Raw genomic sequence first — 13,082 nt, 5'->3', positions numbered from 1 at the left:
GCAAAATTTGTTTAATGGACATATTTGTCACTTTAAAGTGTCATAATGTTCAGACTCTGGCCTTTGTTGTGGTTCATCTGTTCATTTAAAGGGCTGATTAAAATGTAAATCTATTTTTAAAATGCATAAAAATAAGGCTTTTATGAAAATACAAACTGTTTACCACACTAACACACAATTTACAGTTGCTAATGAGGCTGTAACCGAAGCTCAGAATGATTCTAGATAAAGAGCCGTTTGCGACCCAGCTCTTCTACGGGAGCTGAATGTATGAAGACTTGTTCATTAAAACTAAGTCAAAAACAAAGCGATGTGTATGACTGAAAGCATTTAGTGGAACTTGTACTCCCCACGAATCTACAAGCCACGTTGGCTGGTGATCAGAAAAGTTCATTTAGAGCTCTGCTTAAAGTATTAAACAAATAAAAAAAACACATTAATGTATGGACTTTAAAACACTAGACTAAGAATGATGGAGATGCAGCTTCTCAGTCCTCAAATAAAATCCAGAACAACGAGAACATGCTGATTCGTTGTGACTTTAATTGAGTTGATTTTACAAAGTGGACAACAGTATCATTCCGACACAAAGAGAAAGAAAACCAAATAAAAGATTTAATTAATATAGTTGACATACTTTGTCACCGTTCACATCTTTCCAGCATCGTGCGGATCAGTGTAGCCATCTGGTGGCAGCAGTGGGCTGAAGCGCAGCAGCGGCAGGTCCACGGGGGGGCAGCGCTCCTTTACAGGAGCCCAGCCATCTCTGGCCCCCCTGGCAGGTGGAGGTGGTGGGGGCAGGTCAGGTTCAGTGGGGCTGGAGTAGCTGTCATCAGGATGGTGGTGGTTGTTGTTTGGGTCAGGAGGGGAGATGTTGCTGCTGCTTTGGCAGCGGACCAGGAACGCCCCCCGGTGGTGACGGTGGTACAACATGCCAGCCACCACCAGCAGTGTGAGGATGAGGGAGCTGAGCAGGAAGAACAGCGCGTAGACGCCTTTGGTCTCCGAGGACGGACCAGAGCTGCAGCCTGTGGGCAGCAACAGGGAAGTCAGTGGCTGGAAGCATAAGTGCTCCACCAGCTGATTACCGTCAGAGCATACCTGCCCCCTCGGTGTCCACGCAGATGGTTCCTCCGGATCCCAGGCGAGACTCGTCCTGAAAGCCTGGCCTGCAGTGGCAGGAATATGTGCCGAAGTGGTTCACACACTCTGCATTCATGTCACATAAAACCAGCTGGGTCCCGCACTCATTTACATCTGAACACACATTAAAGCAGCTGGTGAGGCTTTTCTAAAGGTTTTTCTTCATGATTTTTACCTTTTTACACAAATACCTTCACTTGTTGTTTGTGGAAAGATCAACATTTCTCTCTAAAGTGTAACTTTAGGAGGCTGCACACTGCCTGAACACAAAGACCGTCTTCAGGTCATTTCTGACCCGGTAGCTGTATCAGTCTCACACACACACACACACACACACACACACACACACACACACACAGCTGACTGATCTCAGACAGGTGCAGGTGCACCATCACCTTTCTACAAGTTCAGACACAACTTTCAGCGATCTAAGTTCTAACAGTGTCAGACACAGCGGACCTGGAGGACCAGCGATGATCCTTGGACCATACAAATACTATATCTTCATAAAAATACTATTTACTGCCTTTGCAGCACCTTAAACGTACGTAGAATAATAAGTCTGCATTTGTGACGGACACTAAATGAAGCAGTTGTTCAGCTCTGATATTTAACAGTTTCTGTTGAATGAGAAGTTCTTTCTTCATGTAAATTCAAAGCAGATTCAGCATTTAAACTGAATTAAAATGCTTTTATTTTAGATGTTTTATTGAGGGTGACTCATTCCTGACCCAAAGATGTAGACAGAATGAGTATATAATTTGAGCTAAAAACATACCTTTTTTCAGCATTAATTATATCATTGCCCCCAATTAATTCCTCTGTCAGCCTCACCTGTTAAACCTGGTGGGCGGAGCCAACATGGAGCACCTTATCTATGATTACTTAGGTCTGAAATTAAAGCTACTGATGAAATGACACTTTTCTTGATTTCATTTATCATTTAAGTCACAATAACTAATATTTATAGCTATCAAACGTAAAGACAGATGGCGCCACCTGGATTTGGGTGGTGCAGTATTTGGACCGGCCCTGCAGGATCTTTTATTTGGGAAAGATTGACTTGTGGGTCACGATAACCAATCAGATGTCTCGATCTATTGATGAGCTGCAAGACAGTTTAAATTGATTCATGATGGACTACAGCTCAGAAAACATGAACTAATCACAAAGTAAAATTATGTGTTTTTTCATCCATTTAATTGATTTAAATTACTTAACACATTCAGGTAATTATGAATTAATAAATTCATTAATTTATTTACCATTTTATCAACCGTTGACATTATATAATTGCTTAATTATGTAATTATTTCCCATGTTAATTAATGACAGATTTAAGTTTTAATGTGTGTATTTCCACCTTTGATAAATTTTATCTATTACACTGTGTCACTTTTCTGCCTCCATGACAAACTGGCAGATTGTTGGTAGATTTTATTTTCACTCTTAAACTAACGTACATTAAACCTTCAGATTCAGTACTATGAGGGCAGATGCACCCTGTAAAGCGCTGCTGTACCTGCAGTGGACACAGACATGACGACGGCGTTCCTGCGGTGGACTCTGAGGCTGATTCCTGTGGCAAGCAGGCCCTGCATGGCAGAGTGGACGGCTCTGTGGACGTGTACACCTCCAGGCTCCTGTCCAATCTGCAGCCAGAGGATGTACAGTGCTCCTGCATTCAGCCTGCACACAGAAACAACCTTCAGCTTTGGTCCAGGATTGGCTAGTACCCAACGTTGAGATTGTTTAAACCATTTCCTGGTGAGCCATTAACTCAGTTCTATTCAGTTCTTTTTAGTCTGAAAAGGGTCTTGAATTTGTTCTACTCTTTTCCCCGTGTGCACTTTTCTAGCATCTCTTGCAACATCCCTGATCTCCCTGGACTTTAATTACCATTTTCTTCACACGGTGACAGTTTTTTTAAGACGCATTTATAATATTTAGTGAAAATATCAGAGACACTTCAGTGTGCATTTCAGAACTTTTGTGGGTTGTTTTGAACAAACCTTTTAATTCTTTTTGAAGACAGGGACAGTTGTTTCTGCAGAGCGTCTAGCTGCTTGCTGATCTGAAGAAACAAGTTATGCAGTGAGTCTCCTCACACATCACTGATATCCTGTTTCTCATGTTCTTTTCTTTGTTAACATACCGAAGCCTTCACTGACAGCAGCAGCAACCTGGCCAGGTTGTCCCAGGACTCCTCCAAATCCTGACTGAAATTCACCTCCACAGCCACTTCGAACAGGTGATCTGCCACCAACCAGAAACTCACTGACGTCAAAGCATCAAAGGTGTAACATAAAAAATAAACACTCCTCCCACAACCACATTTATTTCATCATTTCAGCAACTGAAAACATAGAATTAGAAATTATTCGTATATTAGAAATAAATGAGTGTAGTTTGAGTACCAGAGTAAGAGAAGGATCCAGTAGAGATGGGATGTCTGTTACTCACCACCAGGAAGATGTGGAATTTCAGAGAGATTTTTCCTGTTGACTGAAAGACAAAGAAAAACTAGATTAGATTAAAATAATTAGACCACAAACACACTCAATAAAATCCAATATAACTTATTAATCTATACACTAAATACATCTTATTTTTATAATTCTTAAATATTAACAAGTAGATTTCTGGGGAAACGTGTGAGGAGTTTGTATGTTTCCCGTGTGTTTGCATGGGTTCCCCGGCTTTCTCGCAGTCCAAAGACACGAACGTTTGGCCGGATTGAGTCTCTAAATCAAGTCAGACTGAATGTTTGTGTCTGTGTTGCTTCTACGACGGATCCAGATCCTCACACCTCTGCATTTGAATAATCTGAGAAAACAAAGTTTGCTTTCTCAAGATCAGGAGATAAATTATCCTATTATCACGAGAAAACGGTGGTAAAGAAAAATGCGAGCCCTTCCGTAGCAAAAAGAAAGCAACAACAGTGTCACTGGTTTGTAAGTTAAAACCTGGAGCCATCACACAGGACCCCACACACTCCCTGCACACACCCATCCTGCCAACAAAGTCCCACCAGCCCCTAAGAATAAATACAAAAGCCTTTCATTCTCTCTGCCATCACAACTCTGAATAATGTAAGTTTTCTTTTTACTTCGTTTTTATTACGTTTGTGTTTTTTTGTTTTTTTTAATCTGTCAGAGGAAATTTCTGTCACCTGTGAAGCAAAAAACTTTGTCTTAATTATTCCTGAGGTCCTCTCATGATAGTCTAATAAAGTGAAGAATATCTGGGTAAATTATTTGAGTCAGGACAGGCTTCATTTCAGAGGTTTAAACCAAAAGCAACATTTATATATTACTTTAAACTGAGCACACGAACAGAGCCAGGCTTCCAGATAAAAGACGTTCAGGTTGGGGATATTCAGCTTTTTTACTTTTTTTACTCTTTGTAACTTTTACATTAGACTTTCTCTAAACTTCTGAATGTACAACAGTTCAATGTTTAGAATTTATTTCATATGATTCTCATCTCCAACAAGGCGATAAACCACAAAAACACCGTGAACCCACCACTAAATGTTCTGGTTCAGTGTCGGCTGGTTGATGAACAGTCCGCTTCATCATACTGGTCACATTTTGGCATCACCAGAACAAGACAGCACCCGACACGGGACAAGTTCTTGAGACATGGACATTTTATGTTGTGGTTCATCCACCACTGCTGTTCGCTTTAGCTTCAGTAAATAGTTTGAAATGAAGGAATTACTATGGCATCATTCTGCCTAAATGTCCTAAATTCATGGTATAATATCACTTGTTTCATATTTGCTATAAATTTTACCCAAAGTTGAATATTCCTAACTTTTTTTAAGAGTGGTCTCCTGCCAGCTAGAGGGTCAGTGAGTAGGACACGTATCAAAGAGTCCTTATGTAAGACAGTCAACCCCACATTATCCCCAATGCATTTATCAGTGTGTGAGTTTGCATGGCAGAGAAGCAGCAATGCAGACCGGAAAAAAAAGTTAAAAATCTGAAGGGGGGGTTCACGTACTCCAGCTCATGTACTCACAGTTCCCTCTGTGATCTGATCGCTGCTCCACCACGTTGGGACGAGGACGATTCGGGTCAGTTTGCTGTGGTTCTGGTCCATCAGAGGGGGGGAGAAGATGGTCTGAAGCTTTACTGACCTTCAGGCCGTTATCCTCCCTAGCTTGTTCAGAAGTATGCGCAGTCTTCTGCACTTCCATCGTGCTCTGTGGTCTGCTCGCACCCTCCGCTGCAGCATCTTCAACCACATTACTTTGTGCAGTTGATGAGGTGTTAGTGCTGCGTTTGAGGCCATTACGGTGACCGACATGTTTCTGCAGTGGAGATGAAGGAAGAACAGCCGAGTCAGACTGGCTCAAATGGCTGTGAGCAGTTCCTCTTCCTGACCTGAACGTCCTCTGCGTGGATGGTGGCACAGTGTGGGCAGCCAAGAATTGATAGACATGGCTGTAGTTTTCCGAAGATGGATAAAGGTTTTCACCAACCTGAGAGAAGACAGAGGAGGCATAAGATTTCAATTTTTTTTCACAGAACATTTTTTTTACACAAAAGCAAAGATGCTAATTAGAACCATTAAATATCTGATCAAATAAAAATGTGCAAAGTGCTGAGAACAAGCCTTAGCAGTCTCCTTTAAGTCTACACTGGTTGGGTCCAGCAACCAAGGTGGAGAAAACAGCTTTTTCTGTAGCATCAATTCTGAGGACAATCTACGCTGGGCTCCAGGTGATTCTGCATGTAGGAATCAGTCAACAAAACATTTGGGTTTTAGTTTTCCTGTGGAAGATTTAGCCTGTGTCGTTTCTAATGCTGTTAAAAGATCCGCAGAGTCCGTATCCACTTTTAAAAGCAAGCTAAAGACTCAGTTGTTTAAGGAGCATTTCCACACTTAGCTTAACTCTTCTACTCAGAATGAGTTAGAAAGATTTGTCCAGCTCTTTGGTTCAACCAGGTACTGAAGAAGCTACTGCACTTACACCCAAGATGATATTGTTCAATGAAGTTGTGATGTTTGTATTTCAACAAAAAGACTTACAAAAACTACAAAAACAAAACAAAAAACAAATTATATGCACTGCCTTTAGTGCTACATGACAGCACCTGGTCCACCTGGACTCCAGAAGTCTGACTAACACTTAATTATGACGTCCCATCTTGTTTGAATTCATGCTTGTGTTGTTCTTACTCTCAAATGTAAGTCGCTTTGGATAAAAGCGTCTGCTAAATGACTGTAGAATAGAATAGAATAGAATAGAATAGAATAGATTAGTGTGTGTGTGATTCAGAAAGCAAATGGGCTCATTCAGATAAAGGCATTTCTCCATCAGCATAAATAAATAAATGCATCTTATTAAGAGAGCAGCTGGAATTTGAAGCTGCTGGAGCATCTGGAACAACCCGTCCATGAAGACGCTCCCGAGGCTGCAGCTCTGCAGAAAAGCTGTATTTGGGGCTCCCTTCTACAGCTGTTTGCAGAAATGTTTGCAGTGGGCTCAGAAATACATAAAGAATAGTTTTCAAATAGTTTTATTCACTGATGAATGCTGTGCTACACTGGATGGTCCAGATGGATGAAGTTCTGAATGGCTGCTCAATGGCCACCATGTCCCAACAAGGCTGCTACGTCAGCAGGGTGGAGGTGGAGTGATTGCTTGTGCTGGAATAATGGGAAGTGAGATGGTTGGACTCTACAAAACATGCATAGTTTCTAGATTACCACTTTCTGCCAAAGGAAAAAGATTTCTTCTGCAGTAAAGACAACGTTCCATCCCATGTTGCTAATAAATACCTGGCTGCTATGAGGATAAAGGGACAAATGCTCATGTTGGGACCATCATCCCCTGACCTCAACCCTACTGAGAGGAGCATCCTTAAACAGGACGATCTATGAGCCGCAGCCCTTCAAACAGCATCTTTGGGAGGAAATTCTTGTCTCCTCATTGAGTTTCAGAAATTATCCGTGGACTTCAGAGTTCCATGGATGAGAGGGTTGCTAAGGTGATTTCAATTTTGAAATTCCCTCTGGGATAGATAGTCTTTTTCATTTAAATTAAATTTTCATACGAAGGGCTCCATGTTAAAATGTTTTGTTTTTTGTTTATGGATATTTATCTTCCTGATGCAGATTTTCATTTTCAGCTCTTTACAATCTGTTTAGGTTTTTTAAAACTTTTGCAGAACAATCTGGAACACTGTGTTCTGACTGGTAACTGGTAAAAATAAAAATAAATAAAAAGCTGTTTTCATCATTGGTAGTTTGTTCAATAAAATCTGGATCTTGTCACCTGATATGATTTTTAATGACAAAAATGCTGTTATTTGTATTGATTATTTTGGAGAAATACACAAAAATAGCACATGTTTAATGTTTTGGAACACAATGTAACTGCCTCCCCTCCTCCCACTGGCCACCCCTGTCTCAGCACTCATCTCAGCCACATTAACATGGGACTGCATTACATCCTGCAGCACCTGGATCGTCCTGGGACCTATGCACGGATCCCGTTTGTGGACTTCAGCTTGACATTCAACACCTTCACCCCACTCTCCATCTGCACCAAACGGTCCCAGAACACTGCATCACCTGCCCTCTGTAAGTGGATCTTCAGCTTCCTTACTGACAGAAGCCAGCAGGTGAGTTCACTTCGGATCATCAGCACCAGCGTCCCCCAGGGACGTGTCCCCTTTCCACTTGCTCTACACTGCTAACTGCACCTCCACGGACCCCTCTGTGAAGCTCCTGAAGCTTGCAGATGACACCACCGTCATGGGTCTAAACCAGAACGATGACGAGTCTGCATATCAACAGCAACTGGATCAGCTGGTGGTCTGGTTCAGTCAGAACCACCTGGGACAGAACACACTCAAGACCGCAGAGAGGAATGTGGACTTTAGGAGACATCCTCCAGCGAATAAACACGTACTTGTCATAAAATTAGACATTCATTCCTCATGAGCAAAAGTATTTCAAATGTTTATTTTCATTTAGATTATAACTGACAACTAATGAAAACCCCAAATTCAATATCCCAGAAAATTTGAATATTACTGAAGAGTGATTATTTCTAGAAAAGTAGGCCAGCTGAAAAGTATGAACATGAAAAGTGGCCCTCAGCTCTTCTGCATTGTTGGGTCTGGCAATACATGTTCTACGGGGTTCAGGTCAGGCCAGTTTGCTGGCCAGTGAAGAACAGGGACACCATGGTCCTTAAACCAGGTCCTGGTAGCTTTGGTACTGTGTGCAGGTGCCAAGTCCTGCTGCAAAATGAAATCTGCTTCTCCATAAAGTTGCTCAGCGGCAGGAAGCAGGAAGTGCTCTAAAACTTCCTGGTAGACGCTGCGTTGACCATGGACCTAAGAAAACACAGTGGACCAACACCAGCAGATGACCTGACGCCCAAACCATCACTGACTGGAAACTTTACTCTTCACCTCAACAAGGTGGATTCTCTCCTCTCTTCCTCCAGACTCTGGGACCTTGATTTCCAAAGGACAACATTTCCTTCATCAGAGAACATAACCGTGGACACTCAGCAGCAGTCCGGTCCTTTTTGTCTTTAGTCCAGGCGAGACGCTTCCGTCTCTTGTTCCAGAGTGGCTTGACACCAGGAAAGCGACCTCTGAAACCACGTCTGGATACGTCTGTGCTGCTGGTTCCTGAAGCTCTGACTCCAGCTGAAGTCCACTCTTTGTGAGTCTCCCCCACATTTCTGAATGGGTTTCGTTCCACAATCCTCTCCAGGGTGAGGTTATCCCTCCTGCTTGTACACTTTTTTCCTAGACATCTTTTCCTTCCCTTCGCCTCTGTTAATGTTCATGGACACAGAGCTCTGTGAACAGCCAGCCTCTTTAGCATCGACCTTTGTGTCTTCCCTCCTGTCAATGGTCGTCTTTTGGACAACCGTCAGGTCAGCAGTCGTCCCCTTGATTGTGTAGCCAACAGAACTAGACTGAGACCATTTAAAGGCCTTTGCAGGTGTTTTGAGTTAATTATTGGATTAAAGTGTGGCACCAGGTGTCTTTAATATTGAACCTTTCCACAAAATTCTAACTTTCTGAGATACTCAATTTGGGGTTTTCATTATTTGTCAGTTATTATCATCAAAATGAAAAGAAATAAACATTTAAAATATGTCAGTCTGTGAGGAATGAATGTCGACATTATACAAGTTTCACTTTTTGAATGAAATTACTGAAATAATATTTTGGTGATATTCTAATTTCATGCCGAGCACCTCAAGCTGCTGCTGCAGTTCTAAGCAGCAGCTACTGAATCTGTCCTGTGGAGCTGCCACCTGACAGGACACGACCGGGCTACAGTTCATTGTGAGGACTGCAGAGCGCAGCATTGAAGCCCCCCTGCCCTTTATTCAGGGCCTGTTCTCCTCCAGGATTCAAAGGAAGGCAGGAAACATCAATAAGACCCCTCTCACCTGCACACAGTCCCCGTCGGGCAGGTGCCTCAGAGTCCTGCAGACCAGGACTTCTTTCCTGCTGCATCGTCTTATTGAACAGATAAAACAGCTAACAATCTGCATTTTTACCTCATCACATTCATCTTATGTTGGTCCTCTATCTACTGGTTACTTTCTATATGCTTTAGTTACTTATTTTATTACTTATCTTACTTTCTACCAGAATGACATCTGCCAGCAAAAAAAAAAAAAAAAAATGTGTTAAAACTTGGCAAATAAAGCTGATTCTGATTACAGTAACTATGGATTTGTGAGACCGAAGACCGACAGTAGAGGTAATAAAAGTATTTCATGTGTTGGTAAATGACTAATTCTACATGTTCAGTGGTGATTTTTGAAAGAAAATCCGTTTAGCTTCTTAACTGGTGCCTTCCTCCCCCCAGCCAGCCACTCACTGTTGATCCTCCTGCAGGTTTCTGGGTCTGTTCAGAAGTACCAACAGTTATTTTCTCCAATGAAAACAACCTGAAGAGTTGTTCTACCTGCAGCCCAAACATACAAATAATCACAGGGCTCTTTAACGGTCGACCGAGGCTCAACGATGTTTAAAGTTTGCAGCAAAGAGAGGAATTGCATCTCTCAAAAGATTTGTGTTTATTCCTATGAGAAACATCTTAACTAGATTTTTTTCTCATTGTTTTCATACAGTGAAGTTTTATAAGCTTTCAGCTAAATGCAAGATATTTTGATTGTTAACCAGTGTGTTTGTGCACCCACCTCCTCAGCGTCAGACTCCCAGGGCAGCCCTGCTGTCATGGCTAAATGTTGATCATAATAATCGTACATGGCATCAGAATTAGCCACCTCCATTTGTTCACTGTTCATAACTGATCCAATATCAGCAAAGTGTGCCAGTGCAGGGGTTGGGTCTGTTACTTTTCTTCTCATTGCAAAGCCTTCGCGCGGGTTGTAAACCACCGGCGGTCCAAACGCTTGGTAGCGGCCGTAGAAGCCCCTGTAAGAAGGGCTGGGCCAGCCGCCGATCAGCAGCACCACATACAGTGTGTTGGAGGAGGATGTGTATTTAGCCTCTTGCCAGCACCTCTGCAGCACCTTGTGGCCCCCTAAATGACCAGCCGGTTCATCCACGTGAATCTGGTCCTGTTTGAGTTGGCAGGTTTCGTCAGGGGTCAAGTCCTCCAGGTGGAGATGAATCCTCTTCTCAGGGTCCACCTGGATGGTCCAGTTGCACCACAAAGGTGGGTTGGAGCACAGGTAATCTGGGGAGAAAAACTCCCCGCTGTCGCTACGCAGCAGCTGGTGGCAACTCCGAAGAGCGAAGAAAGCGCTGCCATCACCTCCATGACCATCTGAAGGAGAAAAGGGTCAGCTTTTTATAAAATATAGGCCTACCACTGTTATGCCTGTTTATCATTAGTACTTTCCAACCTTGCAAGCAGCCACAGATTTCTGTTCATTTTAAACTGAGAAAATGGTCAAACTTTGTTTCAAGAGAGGCTGCAAGAAAACCACTGGAATATCAAATCAGATACCAAGTTTGAGCTAACAGCTATAATCCAGAGAGCAGACTCGTTTGGGCCTAATCTGGGCTACTTTAGGCCTTTAGGCTCAGTTACGGCACTGGAAAGAGATGCGAGGGCCACATGTGGTCCAGATGTCAGTCGCCGGCATGGGCATGGATTATTCTCATTTCCTTGTGGGCCATTGTTCATGTGGCTGAGTTTTGGCAGCCACACTCACATGGAGTCAACCAAGCTGTAGATGTGGGCCAAATCTGGGCCGCATGTTTTGCTGTCTGGGACCGCTGCTATGCTAACATTACTTCTTTGTTCTGGTCTCTGTGCAGGAATTCATAGACACAAATAAGCTAATCTCCCAGCACTTGTGTCCTCCTGATTTTTAATATCTAAAAGTGGCTGATCCCTGTAGAATTTATTAGTTGGGTATCATTTTTGGTGACATAGTTTTGAATATGTTTAGCTAAACAAAATTAAGCTCAGTTTTCTTTATTATGTGATGGGACTTTTTATTCTGGTACATCTTGTCTTCTGTTTTTTCCACAATGTCAAATTCAACTCATTTAAATCCAATCCAGCAGTCTTATTGCCTCTAATGTTTTTATCCAGTCTGATCTCATTGCTTTAAAACTGTCTTCTGCTTCCTCATTCCTTCTCCAGGCTGACTTCCACACAACCTGCCTCTTCCTCGTCTCCACCTCCTTCTGATGCCAGAGGAGCCCCATCAGAACCAGGCTCCACCCAGTGTCTAGACGCCATACTCTGTCCCATCCTTTCCTTCATCATCTCTATGCTTCACTGAGATGAAACATCATCTAATCAACACACAAAATTGCTTCAAATTCTCCACACGGTTAACTTGTGACATCTTTTCTGTTGATCTCGTCTCACAGAATACGGAGGTATGAGATCCCAGTATTTAACCGGATGTTAGCAGATCATCTTTTTTTTTTATTGGTTGTTGTGATGAACCAATGAACCCTTCAATAAAACTTTAAACAACCAGAAATAAATGAAGAAGACCATGGTATCTTAACCCTAAGTGACTCTTTATCTCAGTAAACTGGGAAATAAACATGTGAGCTTGTGATTTTTTAACCTTGCTTTTTTGGAAGACTTAAATTGTGGATTTATTTTAAATTCATGCTGATAAAAAAGTAAAGTTATACATTTATATTTAAGAAAAGCAGATTTATTCTCACCTGAAAGCCTGGTGGCACCTTCTGTGTTTCCCTGCAGACACAAAAATGAGAAATAACAGGAAATAATTTCACTGTTGCACAAAACAAGCTGAGTTCAGATGACAGCACTGTACCTGTGCGCCACAGAGTCTCCAAAATATGCTGAACATCAGCAGAAATGTGAGCAGTGCACTTGTTAAGTTCCAGTTGCTCTTTGGTAGCATTTTACTATCCAAACCTTTTTATCTAAACTGTAATTATATGTAAAAATGAAGTCAAGGTAACCCTCTCAGCTTCAGTTAAACTCCTATCTTCCTTTCCTGTCTGAGCAGGTGAACTTCATCAATCAGCTGATTGAACTTCCTTTTACTGGCTGCTGGTCTCATCTCCGTCCAGCAGATGTCTCTCTAGTATTTCATATGTCTTTCTTTTGTTTGTTTTCTCTCTCTGCTGCAGAACCAAGCAGGAGGAATTTCACATTTACCCCTACATAACAGAAAGCTGCTATCAGGGTAGTTTTTGGGACAATAATACCACTTTTTTGTTTTTAGATATATTAGGCCACAGCTTACGTCAGGGTCGTCTGATGGAAGAAGACAGTGAAGAATGTACACCACTGGTCTGTGAACAAGAGAAAAGTTTTTCTTTGTTTTGGTCAATGTTCAAGATTAATGTCCATTTTTAGAGTTCTTGGGAACATTTAATCTTCTTGGGGATCGTTTCACTTGACAGGTTTTTATATTTGTTTTAGAGGGACTGTTGAACTTCTTCTGTTTGGAAAAGTTGAGTTTATATGAGCAG

The 13,082-nt window shown here is 42.1% G+C and overlaps 1 protein-coding gene across 1 annotated transcript; it reads right to left on the bottom strand.

Moving 5' to 3' along the window:
• Window positions 1-525: 525 nt before the first annotated feature.
• Window positions 526-12,610, bottom strand: zgc:66455 (uncharacterized protein LOC393502 homolog). The gene is made up of 10 exons (XM_041981819.1): window positions 12,416-12,610; window positions 12,303-12,333; window positions 10,340-10,932; window positions 5,170-5,632; window positions 3,607-3,648; window positions 3,299-3,399; window positions 3,156-3,217; window positions 2,666-2,832; window positions 1,102-1,257; window positions 526-1,028 (listed from the first exon to the last, which is right to left on the bottom strand). The coding sequence occupies exons 1-10, from the start codon at window positions 12,503-12,505 to the stop codon at window positions 649-651; spliced, it is 2,085 nt and encodes a 694-aa protein (XP_041837753.1). The 5' UTR covers window positions 12,506-12,610; the 3' UTR covers window positions 526-648.
• Window positions 12,611-13,082: the final 472 nt, after the last annotated feature.

Source organism: Melanotaenia boesemani, chromosome 4 (assembly GCF_017639745.1).
Source record: "Melanotaenia boesemani isolate fMelBoe1 chromosome 4, fMelBoe1.pri, whole genome shotgun sequence".
In the NCBI taxonomy this organism is placed as follows: domain Eukaryota; kingdom Metazoa; phylum Chordata; class Actinopteri; order Atheriniformes; family Melanotaeniidae; genus Melanotaenia; species Melanotaenia boesemani.
The sequence above is the reverse complement of the archived record's forward strand: the minus strand, read 5'-3'. Positions and strand labels throughout refer to the sequence as shown.